At 39.0% G+C, this 24,144-nt stretch overlaps 1 protein-coding gene across 3 annotated transcripts in view; it reads left to right on the top strand.

The window, feature by feature from the left end:
* kcnab2a (potassium voltage-gated channel subfamily A regulatory beta subunit 2a) overlaps positions 1-24,144 on the top strand; it is a 111,863-nt gene that overhangs the window by 35,742 nt on the left and 51,977 nt on the right. For 2 of the 3 annotated variants that reach the window (XM_088089425.1, XM_088089427.1), the window contains exons 2-3: positions 7,484-7,654; positions 11,305-11,346. In XM_088089425.1, coding sequence (XP_087945551.1) covers positions 7,578-7,654; positions 11,305-11,346 — 119 coding nt within the window. In that variant the 5' untranslated portion in view covers positions 7,484-7,577. The remainder of the gene's footprint in view (positions 1-7,483; positions 7,655-11,304; positions 11,347-24,144) is intronic. The other variant, XM_042506533.2, reaches the window with a different exon arrangement.

Here is a 24,144-nt window from a genome sequence, read left to right as displayed (position 1 = left end):
GTGGTGTGACAGTCAAGAGCGCTCACTCTGCAGTAAATTCTGACCAGCTAAAAAAACTACAAAAAATGGACTGCTCGACTTGAAGCAATGTCAGTCAACTATGGGGTCTCTGACTGATGAGTCAAATCTCCGACTTTAAGGTGGCAGCCCTACCAATGACTAATATGAGATAATATCAGTAAATATCCTCACTGTCTTTTTCTCAGCTGCTTGACATTGTCTGTCTGGAGCTAGGCTGCTAATACTGATCGGATGTTTAGGAAGGAGGTGTGCTTTCACAAAAATAGTGACACAGACATGCCATGGGAATTTCAATATAAAGGCATATCTTAAAATTGATGATATGTGTTGATTTTTGCACTTTGCATTGATATTGGAATGTTGAATATTGAATCGATATATAGATCCAGATCAATGTAATGTATCACCGCTAGTCTTGTACAGTCTCCACAAACCATCCATGTGATCAATATAATTGCTTGCCAAGTGCCAAAATCTAAAAATATGTTTAAGTGCAATAGTGTTGTAAATTAGTTCATGGAAATGACTCATTAATGGTGTGATGATCCTTATTGGTGTGATATAAGATAATACTTTTGGCATGAGGTTATAAAGTGTAGATATTGTTATTAATTAATCATCAGATACCTGGACACTCATGACCACTCTATACCTGACAGAGAGCTGATTTAGGCCTAAAACACTGTACTTAACTATAAAGAAGAAATGCTAACAGGAGCAGATGACAATGCTGTTTCTGAACAGCAAACATAGTGATACTTTTTAATGTTGAATGTATAACAGCGTCGATATCATCAGAAAGGAGACTCCTATCTCTCCCCACTTTCTTTGTGCTTCCTTGTGTGTGTGTGTGTGTGTGTGTGTGTGTGTGTGTGTGTGTGTGTGTGTGTGTGTGTGTGTGTGTGTGTGTGTGTGTGTGTGTGTGGGTGTGTGGGTGTGTGTGTGTGTCTCTGCAGTTTTTAATCTGCAAAGTGCACCTTGGACCATTAGTGCAGTAAATCTGAGCCCTCTAACTTGAGCAGGACGAGTCTGTAGTGTACCGCATTGCTGCAGTCAGCAGCAGCAGCAGCAGCAGCAGCAGCATCCTCTCCAACTGCAGCTCACTACAGGCATCTCTGTGAGAGACTGGTGCATTGCTCTACAATGTGCGACAGCCAGTGATCAGGTGTAAACACCATTTTTTGTACTGTATCTGAATGGGCTAAAAACAGCTGATAACCTACTATATTAAATTGCAGAGAGGGTAAAAGTAGACTCTGGAGCCTCGAGACCCCATGTGGTCGTTTTCCTAATTTATGCAAACATGCACTAATTGGACAGGTCAGGTTCCACTCCACTGTTCACTTCAAAAGCAGTTCACTGTAGGATTGGTCTTGTAATGAGCCTGGTAATTGCCTTTAGTTAAAGTTTTGAGTGTTGACCAGTCATTACTTTTCAATTTATGTGATGTAGTTTGTGTGATTATCTTTTTCTTATAGTCTGCTTTATCAGTACTACAGTACAAGTTGACCCAAATGCAACGAACTGCAATACAAGTATCCCTGAGTTTTATTATCTCCGCCAGCGTAAACCCAGAGGAGATCGTACATTTGTTGTGGTGTGTGTGTGTGTGAGTGTGTCTGTCTGCAGCCAATCTTGCAAACTACTCAACCAATCAGTGTAATTTTTGTGTGAACATTTATGACTATATGCTCAAAGACCTCTTGTGTTTGTAGTGATCCATAATTGTTGAAAAACTTGTTTTATTGACTGTTTTATTGTATAATGTTGTTAACTGCTGACTCCTCCCTACTCTTATCCGGTCAGTAGGGGAAAGTTTTCTCTGGAAATCACATTTGTTGCAGGCCACATTTTGACCTTTGTTGTGGCTCAACAACTGACATCCATAGCAAAGTTTGGTCTTGTTGTGAACTGAAGCATCAATACACAATTTGTGATGATACACTAAAGTTGGTCGTGATATGACATCAATATATATGTTTTTGCCGCCATCTTGACAGTAGGGTAGCGGGGAAAGGAAAGTTGTTTCGAGGGCAACCTGGTTTTGTTCCGTCTGCTGCATGGCTAGCTTCTGCTGGAAATTGCCCGCTTTCATTCAAAAATCGTCAGATACCACCACCTTGTCAGAGATTGCAGTGCAATATAATGACATCAAAAACCACGTTTTATGGCGGTATGATATGCCGGCAGGCAGTCAGTTTGGAACGTGGTTGGACAGAACCTGACGCAGCCGTATGATATGCCGCTGGATGGTGTGAGTTTGAAATGTTGCCAGTAAAGATGTAATAAAAGGAGCTTGAATGTCCCTACAGGTCGGGCGGGCGGGAGGGGGCAGGGGAAGGGGTCCAAATACCCCGGAATTTTACACAGTAGCACAGTGTTTGCTTCCCACATGAATGTAGAGCCAAACCATGATGTTTTTTCTGAATCAAGCCACATGCATGTCTTGCCTAAACCTAACCAACTATGCCTTTAGAGCCAAATCCTAACCATGTGCTTTTGTTGACATCCGGATATTGGTTGTGGCATCCCGGAACGTCAACAGCAGACGCAAGAGGATACCTAGAGCGTAATATGTAGATATGAAAGTCCACTGACAAAATGGCGATAGAGTGTGTGTGTGCTGGCTGGATTTGCCGTTATCCACTCGAAGCCGAGATCTGCACTCTACTGAATGCATTTTTCTTGGTGTCATTTTTTGTGTGTCTGTGTGAACTTGATCGTGTCCAGCTTGTTAAAATAATGGTTGTCTTCTATTTCGATCAGTATCATGACCTTGCTGTGTAAAACTTGATTGCTTCCATAATTTTCCGCGCTATTTTCTTGTGATATTTTAAGTGCTGCTGCCAGCAATGCTTACAGGACAATGGTTGTATGTGTGATTAACTATAAGATAGTTTGAGTGCTCTTGTGTCAGGGCTTAATCATCTACAGTTATTCTGGAAGTGAGTGCACAGTTAATATCTAAAAGACCTTCATCAAAGGACAAAACCGTTTTTCAAGATATTTTATGGCTATCTTTGTCAATATTTACGTCAAAGTATCATAATAATTTCATACAGAATCTACTTGTTAGTGTAAAAAATTTAATATTATATTGCTAAGAGCTGGGCAACAAGAGCAAAATTTTAGTGATACGGACTCTATTATTGGTTTTGGTCTATAAAATGTCCATTTTTTTAAACCAAGGCGATTCATTTAAATTGCTTGTGTTATGTCCAAGGAACAATCCATAACCTAAAGATAATAAATAAAGACAATAAATCCTAGCTACTACTTGAAATTCTTTCTGCAGGAAAGTGCTTTCATTCCCTCCCCACTCAACCCACCGTGTCCTCTGATCCACATCAATGACAGATGACACAGAGGTGCTTTGCTGTGCTGTGTAGTAGAACTACCACCACGCCTTTTGCCCATCAGGGTCACGGCATCATCATCACCTGATAGCAGGTCTGACCGCTGTCATCATTGAAATGAATGGGCAAGGAGCGTTAAATGAGTCCTTGGGAACATGGGACACCCTATTCGCTGCTAGGGAAATTGATGGCAAGAGAAAGTCACCTTCATGTTATCATTATGATGTCACTTACGAGCCATGACTCACGTGAGTGCAGCCGCTGGTGAAATAGGGTAGCATAGGCTGCTCAGCTTATGGCTTTGTCAGGGTGACATAGATGCTACTCTCTCTGCGGCTCTCCTCGTTTGATTTTATCTACTACAGTAAACTGGGCTAAAACATCAGCAGTACCACTCACCAAAGGCCACATTATTGACCTGAAATATTCTGATGGGGTATTTTAAATGTGTGTTAATGGACGCTGTGTATACCTAACCACTGATCCATCTCTCATTGATGCCAAGCTCTCTTGCTATAGCCCTCTCTACAGCAGTGGCCCGCTTCTTGGGCAGACACTTTGAATTATTCATAGATTCAAGTCGCTCTTAGCAGTGGATCAGCTACAGTTTGCTGTCGTGCCCAAATATATGCACAGTATACAGGATGATGAAGTAGGATCAAGATCGTCAGATCTGTTTTTGTGGGCTGTATGTTGTATGTGCTTGGCTTTTTACTGCTTTTTACAGCAAGACAATAGTGTTTTTCTTTATCCTCTCTAAATTGTTCTGATTATTGCATATTAGTATAAAAGCCTTTACTGCGAAGATGTTAAAATATCCAACTCAGAGCTGTGGGGAAACCGCAGAGGTTACATTGGTCTGATTTATTAATTCAGCTCATGTCCGCAGAGTGAGCCCATGACTCCATCTAGTGGTTGAGGCATGTAGCAGTCTTTTGAAAAAAATTACACAATGTTAATTAATTTCACATACCCCTCTCCTTCAGACTCCAGTTTTCCTGATAATTTTTTACCTTAATTTTACCTATTTGTTAATTTCCAAAATTATAATTAAACCATGGTCTCGCATTTGGCACATTTTGGATAATCTTTGGGTGATCTACTGCTCTGTAAAATTTGAAATTTTGTTTAAGCAAGTCAGTGTCTAGTCCTCCATGAGGTTAGACAATGGACGCCTTGGTCTTTGCAGCAGTTAACCACCCGTACATCTTATAGTACATGTGCACTATCCTGCTTGGAAGAAGCTTGACGTCCACCTTGCTTTTGACCAAGTGGCAGCTGATCAAGTGGATAGCCGATTGCGTCATTCCAAGGAGGGTCATAGTGGAGCCCTATGTCCCTGTTGCTGTGGGAGGGTTGGCGTGCCATTGTTTAATTACCCCCTCATGCTCCTGACTGACCTTGTCTGGAACATGTTGATCATTATCAAAAATGCATAATATTTTTACTGGCAGTGTTTCAGTGTTTGTGGCTGAAAATGCCTAACTGGCAGCTGTAGGCAACAGTAAGGTGGAAATTGTGGTCAGTTAATGTGAGAATTCTCCTGGCATAACATTTTGTGGCTTTACTTTTTGCCTGTCTGTCTTCCTCTATCTACAACACATCACTGTGATTAATATTATCTCTTACTTAGGAAAATGAATGGATGAAATGATGTTTGACCACAGTTCTTGCCAGACAGATCCTCTCAACATTACATTCAGTATTTTTTTAAGAGGAAAACTTATTGTTCTGAATAGCTTGATGGATATCCAGAACAATTATTAGCATTTTATCTTTATTGAACAGCATGGCTTTAGCGATATAAACTAACTGATAAACATCTGAGAATGATAATTAACTGTTTTGGTCAGAGTATTCATTCTTCAGACTTAACTGGTGGTGCATTGTTAACACAAGTGTAAAACAGGGCTGGACAGAGCAGGTTTTGGAGATCTGTATTGTATGGCATATACTATATACAGATTAGTATTGCCTTTTTGTAGTAATGATCGTTGTAGGGCTGAGTATTGGTACTCTATACTTCCAAAGTAGCAACCAGAATAATTCAGGACTAAGTAGAATCAAAAAGTCTCCAGTCAAAAGATATCTGCAAACGATCTTTTTTTTAATGCTGGGGGTCTGATCCCAACCACCCACCTCAACAAACTTTCTGTTGATGCGGTCTCAGGAGCCGCTCTTCTCCTGATGAGCTTTCAACGTCTTCAGTGGCTTACATCCAACACTGAGCTGTTTATTTGTCCCAACAAACTTGCAGTGACACAGAAACGGTTCAGCTCTGTTGTTTAACCTGTTAATAACTTTAGTTGTGTGATGCTAAAAGTAAGCTCTTTCTGTGTGTGTGGGGGGGGGCACATTGTCACCGGCAGTCCTCCGGTGCAGAGCTCACTCTCCTGCAGCAGCAGCTACAATCTAAACAGTCTTTGGTGTGGTGAAGTCAAGCATGGTGCATTCAAGAGTGTGCCAGGATGGCACCAAAATGGTCAAAAGTGTGGCTATACTACACGTCACTCCATTCACATTATGGGTATTGAACAGGGATGCAAGATAATATCAACACATCATCAGTAATGGCAGATATTGGCTTTAAAATGAAATATTGTAATTGGCCACTATCCTGAATTCTGTAAATATCACAAATTGATATATGTTTATGAATTGACAAAGTGAACATGTACAAAACATCAACTCTTGGTTGATTTTTTTAAATTTTATTTTGCACAATGAATGAATGTTGCATACATTGAAAAGCATTGTATTTTATGTCTCCATCTACTGGTGGGTCATCACTATAAGAGTATGTATGATATGTTAGTTCTGTAGCAGAAGAGACTTGATGGTCATTAAAATTAGGTGGGGTAAAAGTGGATATATTGATATGGGTATCGTTTATCAGTCAAATGAGTTGTTACGTATTGGCTTATCAGATATTGGGGAAAAAAAGCCAATATCAGTATTGGCACTTTTATTGTTATTGTTATTTTAATTATAGCCAGCCTTAGACAGTTGATTAATAGAATAAATGGTAAATAAATCAACATTAAGGTATGCATCGCGTAACAAATTTGACTCTAGAACACAGCTGAGTATTTGACAGCCGAGTGGTATGCGCTTTCACGGCGTATCGTTATCACGGATCAAACAGCTGTTGGTCAGGATATTATATGGATATTCAGCTGTGGAAAGTGAGTTCTTTAGACTTCTACAGACTACTTTGTGTTAGTTTCAGGTTTAGTCAGACTTTGGATGTAACTATTTAGAAACACCAGAGAGCATCGCTCCATGTCTCATCGAGCTGCTTGCCCTGAGCTCTCATTATTATTACCAGGGGCAGATGTAGTAATTTGGAGGCCTGGAGCCACTGGCACATTGCCTTATTTTCACCCTTTCTCTAACTGTTAATGCTGGCAGGCTGGTGGCAACTATAGAAGAAGTAGGTCTACTCAAAATGTTTTTTCCCAGAGTAAAATGATTAATAGCACACAGCTGAAGTCCAGGTCAGAGTCCTGCAGTCAGGAGAGGTTGGCCTGTTATCAGCACAATGTACTTAAATTTACCTGAAGTTTGTTTAAGATGGAGCTTTTAAGATTTATATTTTGCTGGATAGTTTAATAAATAATAATGCATCATATGTTTATTACACTCCAACACACCATGGTCAAATGAAACCGTGTCAGTGAACTATGAGGGCAACAAACAAACAGACCAACCAGAGAACAATCGAACAAATGATAACAAAGCTTGACACATCTCCTCCATTTGTTTATTAATAAAAGATAGTGTAAATTGAAATAAATGAATCTGTTTAGTGTTTATTTTAATTATGGATCATTACAGATACATTGTTTAAGTAATCACACAGTGAGAAAAAGGGAATAAAAAATTATGCATAAAAATAATTGAATAAAACAATTGATCTCAAAAATGATGCATCAGTGCATCAAGATATATTGATAATTGTTTTATCATCGCGTTGTATCCCTCTGAATCGTAATCGAATCGTGAGGTGGCCAGAGATTCCCACCCCTAAACCATATTATATGTGATAACATAACAATACCCCCCACCAGTGACTGACACTGATGTGCTCTCTCTCTCCTCTCCAGAGGCCGTGATTGGTGATTAACTGTCGTATCCCGTGGTCACGGTGAAAGAACACCACCCCCGGCAGGCTGGCCACACTCCCTCCCTCCTGCCTCCATGTATCCTGAATCTACCACAGACTCCCCTGCTCGCCTCTCCCTCCGACAGACTGGCTCACCGGGCATGATCTACAGGTGAGTTAATGGGCGTGTACACACCATGTACAAAAACACAACACATTAATATGCATTTGAATGTATGCCCATATGACAGTTACTGAGACTGTATCAATGATTAGTCTGTCTGGATTAGAAATTTAATTCAAAGTATCACCAGTAATTGATTTATAGGAGTTCATTTGAAAATCAGTATGTTAAATCATCACGGTAATGGTACTGCTGTTTGCTGAGCTGCTTACCTAATATGTAAATGTCAGACTGTAACATTTTGCTATATCTGTTGTGCAAAACATTGTTTCAATAGAAAAAAGGAAATCAGAGTAAGTGGGTGCCAAACTGTGCTAAACCAAATCTTAGGTGTGTTTAGTGTATTAGTGTGTCTGTAATTATCACCTAAAACTTTAGTTGAGCATAGTTTAGCTTAATTATTTGCACATTTAGATACGAAAAAAAAACCACACAAAAGGATATAAAACAGTTTACAGGTGAAGTGGAAACCCACCATGGGCATTTCTAGGGACCTCACCTAAAGAAAATAATAAAATATACGAAAAGTTAAAAACACAACATAATGCAAAGTAAAATATCATTATAAATACATACCTTCAACCCAATCATCACACAGCAGCCATGCAGTTCTATAGCCATTCTATACAGCACCAACCATCAGCATCAAGCCAAATTTAAGTTTCTTTTTGTATCTTGCATTGTTCGAAATGTTTAATCAATTATTATAACGTGAAACATTTGTTTGAAGTATAAAGTGTGCTGTGATCTCAACAAAACAAGTCAAACACAGACTGATAAAGAATTACTGACGTGCAACCAAGAATACATGTGTTGACTTTCTGTCACACATGTATACTACTTTAAGCTGTTTTATCACTATTGAGGACATTATTATTAGTGTTTATTCCATGGAGGTTTAGCCATTACCTACCTTAGCCTAACCTTTATCTAACCTTTCATAACCCTAATGAAGACACAACCTGTTTACTGTGTGAATGCACTGGACAACATAAGCATTTACTGTCCCCAACTATTAGAGTCTGAAATGCATCCACAAATTCATCACACGCTCTCACACGCTGTCATGCAGGCAGCATATTTAAGCGTATATTTAATTTTCACTCGTCTCACTGCATGTGGAAACAGCAATATAGACACCAATTTCTAATTTGAACAAATTATCGTGCACTCTAGTGTTTCACCACAATGTGGTGCCAAAGACCCGTCATCTTAAAAAGCATCTGTCCCCCTCTGCTTCTCAGGCAGCTTAATGGCTGTGTTTCACATTGACTCTATTATATGGCCAGATGGGGTGCAGTGGCTGTCACCTATAGGTATTTTGTGATTGTATGTATTTGAGGGAATCCCTGCATATGAAACAAAGCAGAAGTTGGTGATGGAAGCTGTAGTGTCTGGCCTAACAGAGATTCCTCAGAGGGTCAGATTTAAGATGTAACCACTGTTTTGCCAAGATGAGTGATTTTATAGTCTAAATTCAAGACTCTATTTGGCTACATTCACATTTCAAGCAATTGTGGCCCAAATCCAGTCATTTTGCTCTCATGTGACATAGATCAGATTTTTTTACAGTGTAGTATGGACAGAGAAATCTGTTTTTTCCCAATCGAGGACACCATGGCAACAGCAAACATTAGTTTTTGGGATTTTTTTCCCTTTAAATACATATGTATATCTTTATATCATTCTGTGTCCCCTCTCTAAATCCTGAGCTTTTTACAGGTCAGTTAAATGCGGTGCAGGCATTTACGGGCTCTCCACAAGTTCCTTTGTTTTCCTTTGCAGCAGATTGTGACTCGTGGAGTATATAATTAATTTATCGATCATTCAGAGCTGAGCTGATTGGATTGATGGGTAAGAGAAACAGCTTCTGTGAGTGAATGCAAACTTTTAGAAGCAGCAGCATGAGTGGTGAAGTTTCACTTTCAGAATGCCCTGTGCTCCCCGCGAGTGTGGTGTAATGGATAACAATATATATATATATCAACAGCGCTCCTAATGAATGATGCAGCTCCAAAAACAGAAAATCTATTTGTGGCAGCAAACATTTTAATTGTGGCAGTCCGCCACAAATCACTGGCTGTTCAACTGCTCTGAACGGTCATGTCATAATTCATGTGTTGTTCCCATACATATACATATATTGCATGATACCAGAACCTTCTGTTGAAACTTTATACAGAAGGCTGTTGTCACCGGGCCGCTGCTGTGGTAGGCCCCAGTCACCAGCCAATAGAGCCAGACTGCAAGACGCTTTCTGACGAGGACAGCTTGCTTACATTTTGAGTCCTGCACTGACAGCCTTGTCACGAGGCAGTGATAGAGATATCAGAATGTTGCCCTGAACTAAAGTTTTTGAGGAACTCTTCCTCCGTAAAACCCGTCACATCGCGGCCCTACCACTCTCGACTGATCACCTACACCTACACCTCACTCTCCAGAGAACTACCAGCAATAGCTGCTAATACAGCTGCATTTGCATTCATTCATCTTCATACCCTCATTTTCAACATGACGAATTGTCGTCTGATGTCCGCCTGATGAAGTCTTTACTGCTATGTAACGCTGAGCGATAAAACAATATTGAAATTATCTCAATATAATTTTCCTGGATAGAGATAAAACAAATGTTCAATAAATCCCCCATATAATTCATTAGAGGAGGGCAGTAATGAACCCTAAATGTTATAACATTACAACAACATCCAACACTCATAAAGTTACTTTTAGTATGATTGTTTTGACCATGTAACAGTGCCGCGCTACACTGTGATTGAATTGCTCACTCACTAACTGGCCCTTTCATTAGAATTATATGACAAAACATTACTAATGGTTACATAAATAATACATTCCCTCGTTCGTAAACATGATTTACGCCTCAATCGTGTCAGATAGACTTTTATTGTCAATAATTGGCCCATCGCTGCTTCATGACATCATCAAAGTCTGTCTTTTGTTATTGTTATGATTTAGAAACAGCAGAAATTGTAAACTGTGGGTGTAAAACTTGCACAAAAAGTACTGGCCACAGTTGACATTTTTGTTGTCTATTTATTCTGTTTCCATTGTCAGCTAGAGCACTTGATGTTGACCGGTATAAAGATTTCTTTTTTTATTCATTGTTTTATTTATTGACATTTTTTTGGTTGATTGTCTTTAATCTACCTCAGATGTGTGAAATGATCTGCTGTTTGACAAGTGTTGTTGTGTTCTAACAAATAATAGTTTAAACAACACTTCAACTTTCACTCAGGAGCAAAAATCAGCCTTTAAACCTCAAAAATGATGAGGAAGATCTGAGGAAAAAAATCGGTATAGCGTCTGTGACTTTGATTGTGTGTTCGGGCCTGTCATGTCATATTGTCTGGTCCATTTCCATCATACATAACTAAATATAGTAAACGTTTTGAACAAACGAGGCTTTGTGAATGCTATATTTAATACACTATATCTGTATGATTTCTACTGCAGTACTTTCTGTTTCCTCCTGTTTCCACATTTAGCCTCTTTGCTTAATGGTCAGCATCTTACGTCACTGTTGTGCCTGTGCCTGTTTCCCTACTACTAACTTCTTCCTTTTCCTGCTTAAATTAACCAAAGCTTTCCTTTTTCCTCCTTTCCCCTGATGTCTTCAGCGCTCGTTATGGGAGCCCCAAACGACAGCTGCAGTTCTACAGGTACCTGTCTGTCTCTGCACTGTTTGTTGTGGCAAAGCAGTGTTTTTTAGTGAAGTACTTTCTTTTATGTTTGTTTTTTTGTGGTTGTTGTGGGGTGTTTTTTTTTTTGTTTTTTTTTATACATGTTGGTATGCATTCATAACATTTTATTTTAAATTTTTATCTCACTATAATAACCTTGCTGTGGAGACTTGCTGTTCTGTCATTTAAAACCATACATCCATTAGTAAACCTCTGCAGCATAGATAACACTTATCATCTACTATTTAGCTGGCAATGCATTATCCAGCTTAAACCTGATAGGGGTGATGATAGATTGTTTTGCAAGGTTGCTCTTAAAACCTTTGAATCAACAACAGCTGTCTGAGTTTTTATATTTTTTTGGTTATGTTTTGTCATTTTCTTTCCCAGCAGTGACACTTGATACACCTGCTGTTCTTGTCAAACTTCAACATGTGACTCAGAAGCTTCTTACAGAACTGATGTCTAGACACTTTTTTGTCATGTCTTTTACTTCAGCATGATTAAGCAGAAAGTCATTTCCTTTATTCATCATTTCTATATTTGACCTCATGGGAGTTCAACCTGATCTGTCAGTGTTGGGGGGGAGACAGTGTTCCCTTTGAGTAGGGTGGCTGGTACTCACTCCTCCAGCAGTGTGCCATTTAGATGGTCAGTGTTTCTGCTGTTAGAGTAGGATCATGTTTTATGGTCTGATACCAGGCCTTATTCTGCTGATCCAGTTATAAAAACCCCTGACTATGTGGATGTGCTTGTAATGAGCTCACTATCGGATTTTTATCTTGGCGCCTTGCACATTTCTGTCCTTTTAAAGTGCAAACCGTCCCACTAGCTGCTCCCCTGGCCTACAGTACGTGAGGGGGATCGATTAAGCCCCCTATCTCTGTCTGTCTATCACTCTGACAGCATAACGGGCTGATGCTGGGAAGGAAAGTTTTATTCTTTTCCGTCATCTCAACATTGTAACACACAAAGTGCACGATGGTCAGCTCACTTAGTACGACTTACAGGGATGCATATGAAGTCTGAATGGAGTTAAAGTCTGTAAATATGTTGGCAATCTTTAAATTTGGCTTGCTTTTTTACTATATGTCTATGACATGATCTGCCTAGGGACTTGTCATGTTTGTCTTTATGATTCAGCACTAACAATGCTCTTAGCGAAGTGTTTCCGGCTCTGGCTATCATTAAATCACGTTATAGTTTTTTAAGGGGACTGAGTGCTTTCCATTGGTGAAGGATGTTGACCTCTGACCTCTATATGTTCTTGTGTATGGGATAGGGAAATAAATAATGTAATGCATTTATTGTATCCAAGGTGTTATAAGTATATGTACAGTTTAGCATTCTAATGGCTCATATTTCAACCTTGAGGTTGCTGTTTGTGGGTGAAAACATTTTTTTGAAGCTATTAAAAATGTCTGATTTGAAAGACACATAGTGAGTTAGAGACTTGACTAGGGCATTCCAGCAAAATAAACTACTGTGTGAAGTATTTTTTTTAACAACTGATTTAAAGAAAAGTCTGGTTTTAATAGAGTTTAACCACTCAAATTAAGGAATGTTTTGGCTCATGAAGTCAATATGAAGGTGTCCACTGTTACTAGGAAACATCTAAAGTGTTTAGGTGGGTTGGAACTGAAAAAGTAGCATTCGTTTTAATGCTGCAGTCCTAATGACCAACTCAAAGTGGCAGGTCATGTGGACATGGCTATGGCAGTATATCCAAGCAGACAGTTTCAATAATTCTGTGCTATTTGCAAGAGTGATGGCTGTGGTGAAATGCACACATGAGGGAGTATATACACAGGGGGGAGTCGTGATTGACTGTTGTCTTCTCAGTGGCATCACTGGTCCGGTATCTGTAAAACAGCTGTGCCTGTGTATGGCCTGTGTAGTGCAGAGAGGGGAGTATCTGCAGGTTTTGTCTTAAAAGAATATTTCACCTGCAAAGCGATAATTTGTATATCAAATACTCACCATGTGTTCTGCTGAATTCTTAAAGAAAACTTTGTTTTTCTTGCATGCCTCCAGTCAATGGAGACCCCCAAAAAGTAAACATCCCTGATGATTGAAGTAAAAGGGCTCCATGTTTAACAACAGCAAAACTATAAAAAAAAATATTTTTACAAACTCTCACATGCAGTTAAATCCAAGCATTATTTATCCAGTCTTACCCTCAGCATTTCCTAAGCACATGCGTTCTCGTGTGCTCACCTTTTTTGGATTCTATGTTCACAGTGGAGGCATGTAGAAAAATTTAAGGTAAAACATGGTGAGTAATTGATATACAAATGGACATTTTGCAGGTGAAGGATTTCAGGAGAGGGCAAACATCTATAAACTACTGAGATTGTTTTGACTGTGGCTGTGGAGTTTTAGTCAGCAACATCAGATCTGTAGCACCGTCACTACTGTCAGCTACAGTGGCAATTAAGATAAGCAACCAGTGTCAATTTTAGTAGAAACAAAATTAAAATTAAACTTCAATTAATGTATTATTTTGAAGTAATTCATTCGTTTTATGCCTCTTGCCTTGGTCCAGATAATGTTATTAATGTAATATAATGTAATATTTTATTAATCATAACATTAAGATTAAGCGTTTTTTTACTGTTGGGAATTACTAAAAAATAGTTATAATTTTTTATAATTTGAGGCCACATCATCTACAATCATGTCCCATCATATTTAAATAGTTTAGCCAGTAGGATGTATGTGGTATTTAAATGGCCTTAAATGTATTTTTTACTTTGTAAATCCTGTAGAAACCATGGAGCACCAGTGTGTGAATACACAGCACCAAAAATATAATAATAACTAGAGGCAGATAATGTGCTTTTAATGTATGTTTGCTGTGATATTGGTATGGATTAATGAGTACTGCCAGAAATGACAGTCAGTGGCTGTTATTGTGCTATTATTGTATCCACTTATATGAATTATACAGATATAAAGAGGTGTCCATTAGTGTTTTAGTTTTTGTCAGAGATAATGATAAAATGAATTTAAACTTTCATCCAGGTGGATTTGTTGCTTTCCTCAGTGTAACTCGTAAGGTCAGTACAGAGCAGCTGCACTTATACAGGTGCCTCACAGTTGTGCGTCCAGAGTCATTATTATGTGACCCACTCTGATTCTGACCTTGACCTGTACACAAGGCTGTGCTGCAGAGAGATGCAGCAAGGCGTGCTTAACCGGTGTGGTTTTCCTAATTCCTTGGTTAGAGAGTACTTGAACATGCTTGGTGGTTTGTTTTTTCTGTCTGTGTGTGTGTTTGCTTGTATTCTTTGTACGTTTGTGTCTGTGTGTGTGTGTTTCATGTGCACACAACACTCAGACCCTCATTACTGTCCAGCTCTTAGTATTCTTTCCTGTGGAACAACAATCAGAGGCTTTTAGCGCAAAAGCTTTGGTGAATAATTCAGGGCTGATATTATTTGCTGCGGTTAGCAGAAACAAGACGGGCCACTAAACGGCATAAATGGATTTCTTCGTTGAAATCACACGGGGAGGGGAGGAGGAGAGGTGTTGGTTGTGGTGATAGAGTATGGTCCAAGTGGTGTGGGGAGGGAAGGGATGCACTCTCTTATACACTAATTGGTTTAGACGTTTCCTAGTAAGACACTCCCAGTTTGGGTGGACCCGCTTCATCACTGTCTGCAGTGTGTGTTTATAAGAGCAGACTGGCACCCAACAACCTCGCTCATGAGCCGACCCCCAAGAAATCGGGTGAGTTTAAGGCAAGATTTGCACTCATGAGCACACAAGGAGTGTGTTTGTTTGTGTGTATGTTTTGTGTGTAAGGGGTTGGCAGAGTGGTGAGGAGTGTGTGTGGGTGTGTGGATGCATGCTGCCTCGCTTGAAGTCTCCTCATTTATTTATGTCTTGTGTCTCTGAGTGAGGAAAGCAGCTGTTTGGGAGAACTGGTTGGGAGATTAATAGAAAATTTGTGAGAGAGATCCAAGTCAGGTCATGTCATGAAGGCGTCAACGGTTTGACTAATTCTTTCTTTTACATTAGTTTTTAAAACATACAGTATGCTGTTTACAGTCTGTATTTTGTGATAGATTTGTTAGATTTTATATTGGATGATTACCAATTATAATTTTGAATGAAGGATTGATGTCAGTGCCAAAGTAAGTCTGCGTGCTGTTTTGTACAGAGGCAAAGAAAGTGCTGTTCAAGTGTTGCATTCAGCAGTAGATTTTTAAACGATCAATACCGCTTAGAGTTCATAGAATGGTTTAGGGTGGTTCAGGATGTTATAAAGAAGGAACTCTGATCAATTTGTGATCAACTCATGCTCACTTTTGATTATCCTGGATGAATTATATTTTTTATTTTAGTAATCATTTAAATTGTCAAAATGAAATGCTAGTGTAAATCTCATCTTAAGTAATTTTAGATTGATCCGTGTCCCCGATATCAGTTTTTGGGCATAGAAGCTTTATTGAGAAATATCTGCCATTATTCGAAGCTTCTACCAGGATATAGCAGGTTAATGACTGACATATTGAGCACACTTAATGGTCAAACATTAGTTTTCAGTTAATTCACCTAAAATAACAGGACAATTACCCACTTTATTTGCATGCAGGTTGTGGCAACATTGGCTATAATAGCTAGAAAAACAGAATACTTTGCAAGATGGCTAAGCTGTTATTTATAGTTTTTAGGTGACTTACCAAGCTTGTTGTAGATTTATGATACCAGTGTGCTTTGGTGTATTTAGCACTCAACATTTTGGTGGTCGACTTGAGCAATTCTGAAACTATTTCAGATGCTAGACATGCTTTTACATCTTGCTAGCGTATCTGTGAGCCTGTCATGGGTGGTCGAACTGTCCCAATTACAGTAGTAGTGAATGAGAATGAGTCACAAAACTATCACCAAGTTTAAGTTTATAGAAAATGTTAATGCTGAATATATATATGTATGTATATATATATATATATATATATATGTATATGTATGTGTATATATATATATATATGTATGTATATATATATATATATATATATATATATATAAAGAGAGAGAGAGAGAGAGAGAGATAATTGATATATTGATTTTATTAATAAATCAATATATTATTAACACCTTAGATCCTTTATATGAAGCCAGGAAGTCTTATCATTACGTCTTATGTTAATTTTTCATGATTAATTTGGCTTTGGCTAAAATCGTATAATCTCACAACTGTAAGCACGGATATGTGTGTATGTGAAATAAGATATAACTAGGAAAGATATTATCCTGGAATGTAGTTTTAGCTGTTTTTAGCTGTTTTAGCTGGTTTAATGGTTTCTTATAAATGGCTTCAATCATTTTATTTTTTGTGTAAACACAATTTCTTCTATATGTTATGCTTTGTAGAGTAATATTTTAAGTGTATTTGCATTAAGATAACATCAGTCTGCAGGTCAGAGTATTATATATTAATAATGTTGCATTCTTGTAGTGGTGGTGGAACAGACACAGTGCTGCCCTCTTTTGATTGAATTCAGCACAACACTTTGTAGATCTGAAAGTTAAAGTAATCAAATAACTCAAGCAAAAGTGTGTATTTAAAAGGGGAAGACACAGTTGTCTTCCCCTTTTACCCCTTTGACTTCAATTCTTGAAAAATGGAAAACAGTTTTTTTTAATCTCCCTGTACTTCTGAACCTGAAATAAAGCCAGAGTCCACATTAAAGGTCCCCATCATGCAGCTGTTTGGGGATTCATTCAGTGCTCGTTCCCATCTGTTTCTTGCAGTCCAGGTGGGCTTGTTGTGCTTTTTGTGGGAGGCACTCGTATTGTGGACTTACCGAAGAAAGTTTGTTTCTTGGCTCTCCCAGTTAGTCCAGTCAGAATCCAAAGTGAGACCAGGTCGTCCCCTCTTGCTTGGTGCATGTTTGAATGCCCCCTCTTCGCAGATAGCATGTGCCCTCTTTGGTCCTGCTCCTTAATCACCAGCAAGTCACCTGAATGCTCCCTATCAGTGTAACCCTGCCATTGTGTACCTGTCAGGGGAGGGTGGTGCGGGGCTATGTTGTGCGACTCTGATTACAGGATGCATGGCCGTGTGCTGCCCCAAGCAGGAGAGCTGTTTTTTTTTATGGGAGCAGGTGCTATTTAAGGAGGTGGCTGTGCTCTGCCGGCTCCTCGCTCCGTCAGTGTCCCTACTTTAATCTTCACTGCACGGGTTGCCTCAACATCACGAGGAGGAGGAGAAGGAGGGGGGGGGGGCATGTTTGCGGGAGGGTACGCTGGTGGGCCCCGGGGGGGTCCCGGCAGGCGCAAGTCCAGTTACTGTCCTCCTGACAACCTGCAGATCCCCAAACCGGCAGCGCCAAGCAGCGGTGTTCGAAAGAGCAGCAGCAGTGGCAGCGGCAAGATGCTGTCTATGTCATACAGCGAGAGCATCCGGAGCGGGATCAACCGCTACCATTCGGACCAGGGGCTGAATCAGCCACCAGCCCGACCCCCCGACCAGGCTGAGCTGCAGAGACTCCGGGAACAGAGAGTCGCTGCACAGATTAAGAACATGGAAGACTTCCTGAAGATGAATGGCCTGGCTCTGGAGGAATGTGTGTCCTATCAGACAGGCATGAAGTACAGGTAAGACAGGGGCAGAGCTGGACTCGGATACTCCCGAGACCTGGGCAGTGGTGGGGCTCAGAACCAGCAGGTGAGAGCAGATGTGTAGTTAAAGGAGGTCTGATACTGAACAGGTGTTTTTGTTGCCCTCTTAAGCTACTATTTTGTCCCTTTGCTGTTGATTTTCTTTGGGTAAATGTTGTCACCAGAAACAGCTCAGCAGTCAGGAACATGTTTGTCTCTTCGTTGTTAATATCAGTGCAGTCTGCTCTGTCCTCTGGTCAGACTGCTCTCATGCAAAGGTACTGGGGCTCAGGTTTTATTTTAATCATCTAGGTCGGTGGCATATTTGCCCAACTACATGGGAAGGACAGACTGCTCCGTAAGGAGTTACCTGGCCCCTTAAAATCTCACTCAGACTGTATCTTCCCCCTCCCTGATCACTAAGACAGTCTTTCTTCTTCGGCTTTTGCTGTATGTAGAATTCTTCCCCACAAACTGAAATAACTTTTTTTCTGTGTGTTCATAGTAAAACTGTGAGTTTTTTGAGAATATACATAATAATATTATATACTGTGTATGATTTTGGCTGTCAGAATTTTATAATATAGGTTTAAATATTGGCTTGGTCTGATGTGCAGTGGTTTCTGGTCTTATTTTAATGGAGTTATTGGTGCGATGATGAACACTGCATGCCTCCTTGGCGAGTGAAGACCATGTATTTCTAAATTTGGTGAATCACAACTTTTCAGATAAATTTAAGTGTTCCTTTATGAGTCGAGAAGATGCGGCCATTGTTATTTTTATTGTTATTTATTTATTTTAGGTATTTTATTTTGGTTTTATCAAACTATACAAACCACAAAGTCACACATTTTACACTACTGATGCCTTAAAAATAAATTAACATAATAAAATAATTTAGTACATAATTAAATTTAAAATATAACTACTAAAATTAAGTAAATTAGTACAAAAAAAAACATAAAATAAAAAAAGTAATTGATAGATTGGATAGCATTAACCACAATAGAATGATTTTAACACTAGCATGGTGAAAAAGAAAGAGACCATGCAAACAATCACATGGGATGGGAGATTCTCTGTGTAGCCGACAAAAAGTTACCATATTTTATAGAAAAATGTACCTTAATCCTTAGTGAGTAAGTTATCCTCTCCAGACTTTAACAACAATCTAACCAGCAATGAGAGATCTGACTACCATCCCATTTTAGCATTTTTTTCCCAGTGGCCAGTAGGATTTCTGTACACTTGATGGTACGAGTGTGTAAGATTAGAATGTAAGAGGTTGTCCAGAGGAGATCCTTTGTGAAAGTAACTCACCGGATTGTGTTATGGCATCACAGATAACTTCATTTAGCCAACTGTAAAGATTAATGAGAAGTTTGCAATGCTTTTGTATTATCTGAACAATGTATTCCCACATAACTGAAAGCAAGGCTGTTTTTCTGAGCTCATAAAAAGCTGATGTTTTGGAGATACTTGACTTTGACAGTAATATGTAAAATATTGTTACATTACCATTGATGCTGTGTCAAGGCAGTGTGTCAGAAAAATTGTGATTTAAATTAGTTTAAATTAGAATTAGGGGTGGTAATCACCAGAGGCCCCACAATATGATATTATCACGATACGATATAATTGTGATTTTAAATGTTTTACAATATATTGAATGTTGCAGTTACATAGAATTTGCCATGCTTTTAGATTTATCACCATTTTTTAAATTGTAAATTATGTCCGAAGGTAAAATTTGTCATTATCTGTTTTATCAATAGTATATATAGTGAAGTATCTCACTTCAATCATATTTAATGGAGCAAATTATATCTCGTGGACTGGAAATTACATTGATTTTATAATTCCAGTTGGCTACCTAAAGTTTAATTTGTATTTGCAATATTGATAATTTATATAATACAAAAATGGATGCTTGGCTTTTGTGTTTTGATATAATATTGCCCCACAAAATATCATGATACTAAGCTGTATTTTTCCCTCCACCCCCAGTCACAAGCTTTAGTTCAAAGTCAGAGGCCAAGACTTGAGTTTATATGTGCATGTATATATTTTATACCTCCAAAGATCACTTGTAGATACATGAACAATAAATGTCAAATGCACCATCCATACAGAACAAGAGATACAGTTTGAAACAAATGCACATTTTATCTGTGTCATCAGCACAATGTCCGCAAACCAAACGGCCTATTTTATGGACTGTTGCTGTTCAAAGGATTGAGGCGGTGCAGCAGGCTGAGCGGCTGTTGCGTTGGCTAATAAAGCCTGTTTGGCCGATGTCGTCATTGGATAGTCTTCATCACACACAGGCATCACTGCTGTTGTTTTTTACTGAGATCAGTGACTAGAACAGAGGTATAGCTGGCTGCTGTTGGCCACGTTTGGGGTGACCAAGTTTTACCGTCATCTGCAGGTAGTGTTGTATGTCACTGAGGTGCTGGCATGTGTCCTCGACTGTAGTTACCTCCCTGTTGTGTAAAGCTCAGTCAGCGGCCCGTGACGGGCTTGGGTGCATGTAGAAAGGGAGTTTAATATTGCAAAGAGTGTGTGTGGTCCTTTACTTACAAACCTCAGAGAGCCTCGGACAGTAATCATCACTACTGGTTACGTAACAGTTACACTAAAGCTGTTCTTTAATCAGAAACTATTTGTTTGTGCAATCTAACTGATCTAGTTAGTGTAATTTATGTTTTTTCTTCTTATTTCTTGTTGTATTTTAACCCTTGGTGTCTGTTTACCGCAGTAGTAGTAGCTTATCTAACAGAGGAAGTCCTGCCAGGATCCACTGTTTCTCGTACCCCTATCACCCGCAATTCTGTAATTAGTGCTGCAATTGGGTCGGCATGTACATGCGACCTCTGACTCAATCTCATCATTATTTCAGGTGTGTGGTCAGAAAGGCAGGTCAGCATTGCTACTAAGCTGCATTTAGCCATTCTTAGCACTGTCATAAAACCGAGCAAAATGATCATAATATAGTCTCCTACTCCTCTTTTTAACTCTCTCGCTTGCTCACCATTCTACATCCATACTTAACACGCCTTTTGGATTGTTTTCTGCAGACTTTTCAGAACAAGAGATATTGTTTAACAACACAAGAAACACACAAGATTAAACATAAGATTAATATGACTTCAACAAGACACGATTAATAATAATTTTATCTTTGTAAATGAGTCTGAGTGGGCTATAATACCCGTGATCATGTTATTTGAAGGTTGTAAATATAGTCTAATTCAAATTAAGGAAAAAGGATTACTCCATTTCCATTATGTCGCCCTTGAAACAAAATACTCCCACTCAGCAGCCCCATTTGGACACCGGAAAACTTTCCCTAGTGTCCATGTCCTCAGACAGAGAGAGCCAGGCAGCGGGTAAAGGAGCCAACTAGAGTTCAGTCAAGCGAGATGGGAAGCCTCGTGTCTCCTGTTTTAGCTATATGGACTGGGGAAGTATTGATTTCTGGAGTGACTTAACACTAATGGACATGGTATTGACCTCCATTTAAACATTCACACATACAAAGCTACATTTGATCATAACTGAATGTACAGTACGCCTTTACTACTCTTTGTTAAAACTTTGATGCATATGTGCACAGTTTTTGTCTTGCATCCTTTAAATATAAAAGCGTATTCACCTGTATTTAATGAAATATAACTAAAAGTTTGAAAAAGAATTGAGTTTTTTTATACCATTGGCTAGGAAACCAGTTAGTGCTTAGCTTTGGTGGAGATGGATGAGTCAACGTTTAGCCACCAGGGGTCAGAAAAGCATCACAACAAACTGACACATACACAGGTTTGCAGCGCAGACAGACAGATCTATGAGAGAGTGAGATCCTCATCACTGACTTCACTGAAATCACCTTTGCAGCTTCATCTCAACAACTGCAATAATAACCTACCAGTATATATTACATATACACTGAACTACTGAGAGTAACATGATCAGGAGGACAGGGGGTATTGTGGACTGGAGTGCTGACTTTTAACCGTTTGGCCCTGGTTTAAATGTCCCTCAGTGTGCACGTTACCTTTAACTTTACACTGAAAATGATAAAGGCAGGCTTACTTTAATGAATTACAGAGCTGACGTCTGTTTTAATACAGGCTAAAAAAATAAATGAATAAAAATAAAGAGGGCAAGAAGACTATGGAATAATTACAATCATATTTATTTATGATCAAAGTGACGGCTGACTGAAGAAATCCGAACACAAGGATTAGCCTGGTTGGGAGCAGGCTAGCTGCACAAAATCTAAATGATAACTAATGTGCTTCTGCTGTCATGCAACAAAACCACAGCTAAATTCAGCCTGGATACCTGGAAATCCTGACTTGATCTGCTATCTAGTTTTTGTGCAATAGCCCTCAGGTGGTTGTCTTCACGTTTGTTTTTTTCTGACCAACAGTGCAAGACCAAATTATTAACAGTTGAATAAATTAAGAGAAGTGTCTGGAACTAGGGCTGGGCATTATGGAGACAATCAGATATTATCAATATATCTGACCACATACCTCAATGTTGGTATTCACATAATATTGTAGGGCTGACTATTGGTGTGTTCACAAAATATTTACACAATGAGACACAATTTTATGATAAGTCATCATCAGTAATGTGGATATGGTGATCAAGTAGGTAAAGACAAAAAATAAAACAGTAGAACAATCAGGTAACATTTGCAATATTATGACATAAAAATCTTACGTTGATATCTCGTCTCGTATCACAATATTAATTTAATATTGATATATTGCCCAGCCCTGGCTGCAACTAGAGCATCACAGACAGTTTTGCTTATTGTTTGTTTACCAAAATAGCATCAGGTTTTGTCAGTTAATTTTTGGACTAATTAGATCAATGATCAATAATGAGATCTGATGTAAATCCATGCAAAAATGGACAGAAATTCAGATTACATTAGACTTTTCAGACTTTTCTCAAAAGAAAAAGGAAAAACTAAACAGCAAATACATGCTTGTTAAGCAAGATGAAGAATATATATTTTTAACTTGCAGAATATACTGTACATTAAATCTATTGATTCATGTTGTGATAAGTGCCTCCTCTTGTAAGTAGTTCTGTGTTTATAATAGCTGATCTCCACTAGGTGGTAGAGACGTTCAACTATAACACTTACTTTGCAAATTCCTCCCACTGCACTTGGTGCCATCATGCATTCACTGATCACAGCGAGGGTATCACTCTCTGCACTCCTACTCTACTGAATATCCAGGGCAAGTAGTTATTTTATTTAATTTTTATTGAGCTTATTCTGCTATTCAAACTAGATGATATGATGAGTATGTAAGTATGTATGATAGCAGTCTTTTCACCAGGTGGCAGCATGGAGGAATATTTCTTCTTTCTTATCTGTTAATTACCCCTGCTTCAATGCATCATTCGGACATGTTTTAAGTGCTAACATTTGTCTTCATCACTCTCACACACACTTCACCTATCCCTCCCATGCATTTCTCACTAATACACACACACACACACACACACACACACACACACACACACACACACACACACACACACACACACACAGACAAACCTTTTGGTTAGGACTTAAATCTGCACAGAGCCACTCTAAACTGTAAACTATAATTTTCTGAGCCTGGGCAGCTTTGCTTCAGCATGTGTGTCAGCGACTGTGACGTTTTTCTTCAGGCGATCCCCTTCTCCAGAGCTAAATTTAGCAGCAGACTCGTATCCACAGCTGCAGCTGGATACAGCTGAACGGGCTGCAGCCTAACCTGTTAATCTACTATTTTACCTCAAGCCCACTGCCTTACTAAGCCCACAGTCAAAAGTGTGTGTACTTTATTTTGTCACAGGAGTGGGAGATGACGTTTAGGTATTTGGAGTGATATAGATTTGGTTCCCAGTGGCGATCTCTCCATTTCCTCTTTGAGCTTTCTGTGGCTGGCCCAGTCTGACAGCCTGTCAAAAATGTTCTAGCCAGAAATTTTGTGTGGGCACAAGAGGTGGGAATGCCAGAGATTACACAATTCTGTTTTGTTTTTGTTTTACTTCAAGTCTCCTATTTGTGGCAGCTCAACATGATGTCCTTGTGAGTTTAAGGGTTAGTACATTGCTTTCAGACTCCTGAATTGGCCATGTGTATGATTTTAACTT

Source organism: Plectropomus leopardus, chromosome 2 (genome assembly GCF_026936395.1).
Source record: "Plectropomus leopardus strain MGB_pleo_1.0 chromosome 2, ASM2693639v1, whole genome shotgun sequence".
Classification (NCBI taxonomy): domain Eukaryota; kingdom Metazoa; phylum Chordata; class Actinopteri; order Perciformes; family Serranidae; genus Plectropomus; species Plectropomus leopardus.
Note: the sequence above shows the minus strand (reverse complement) of the source record. Positions and strands in the feature narration are given on the sequence as shown.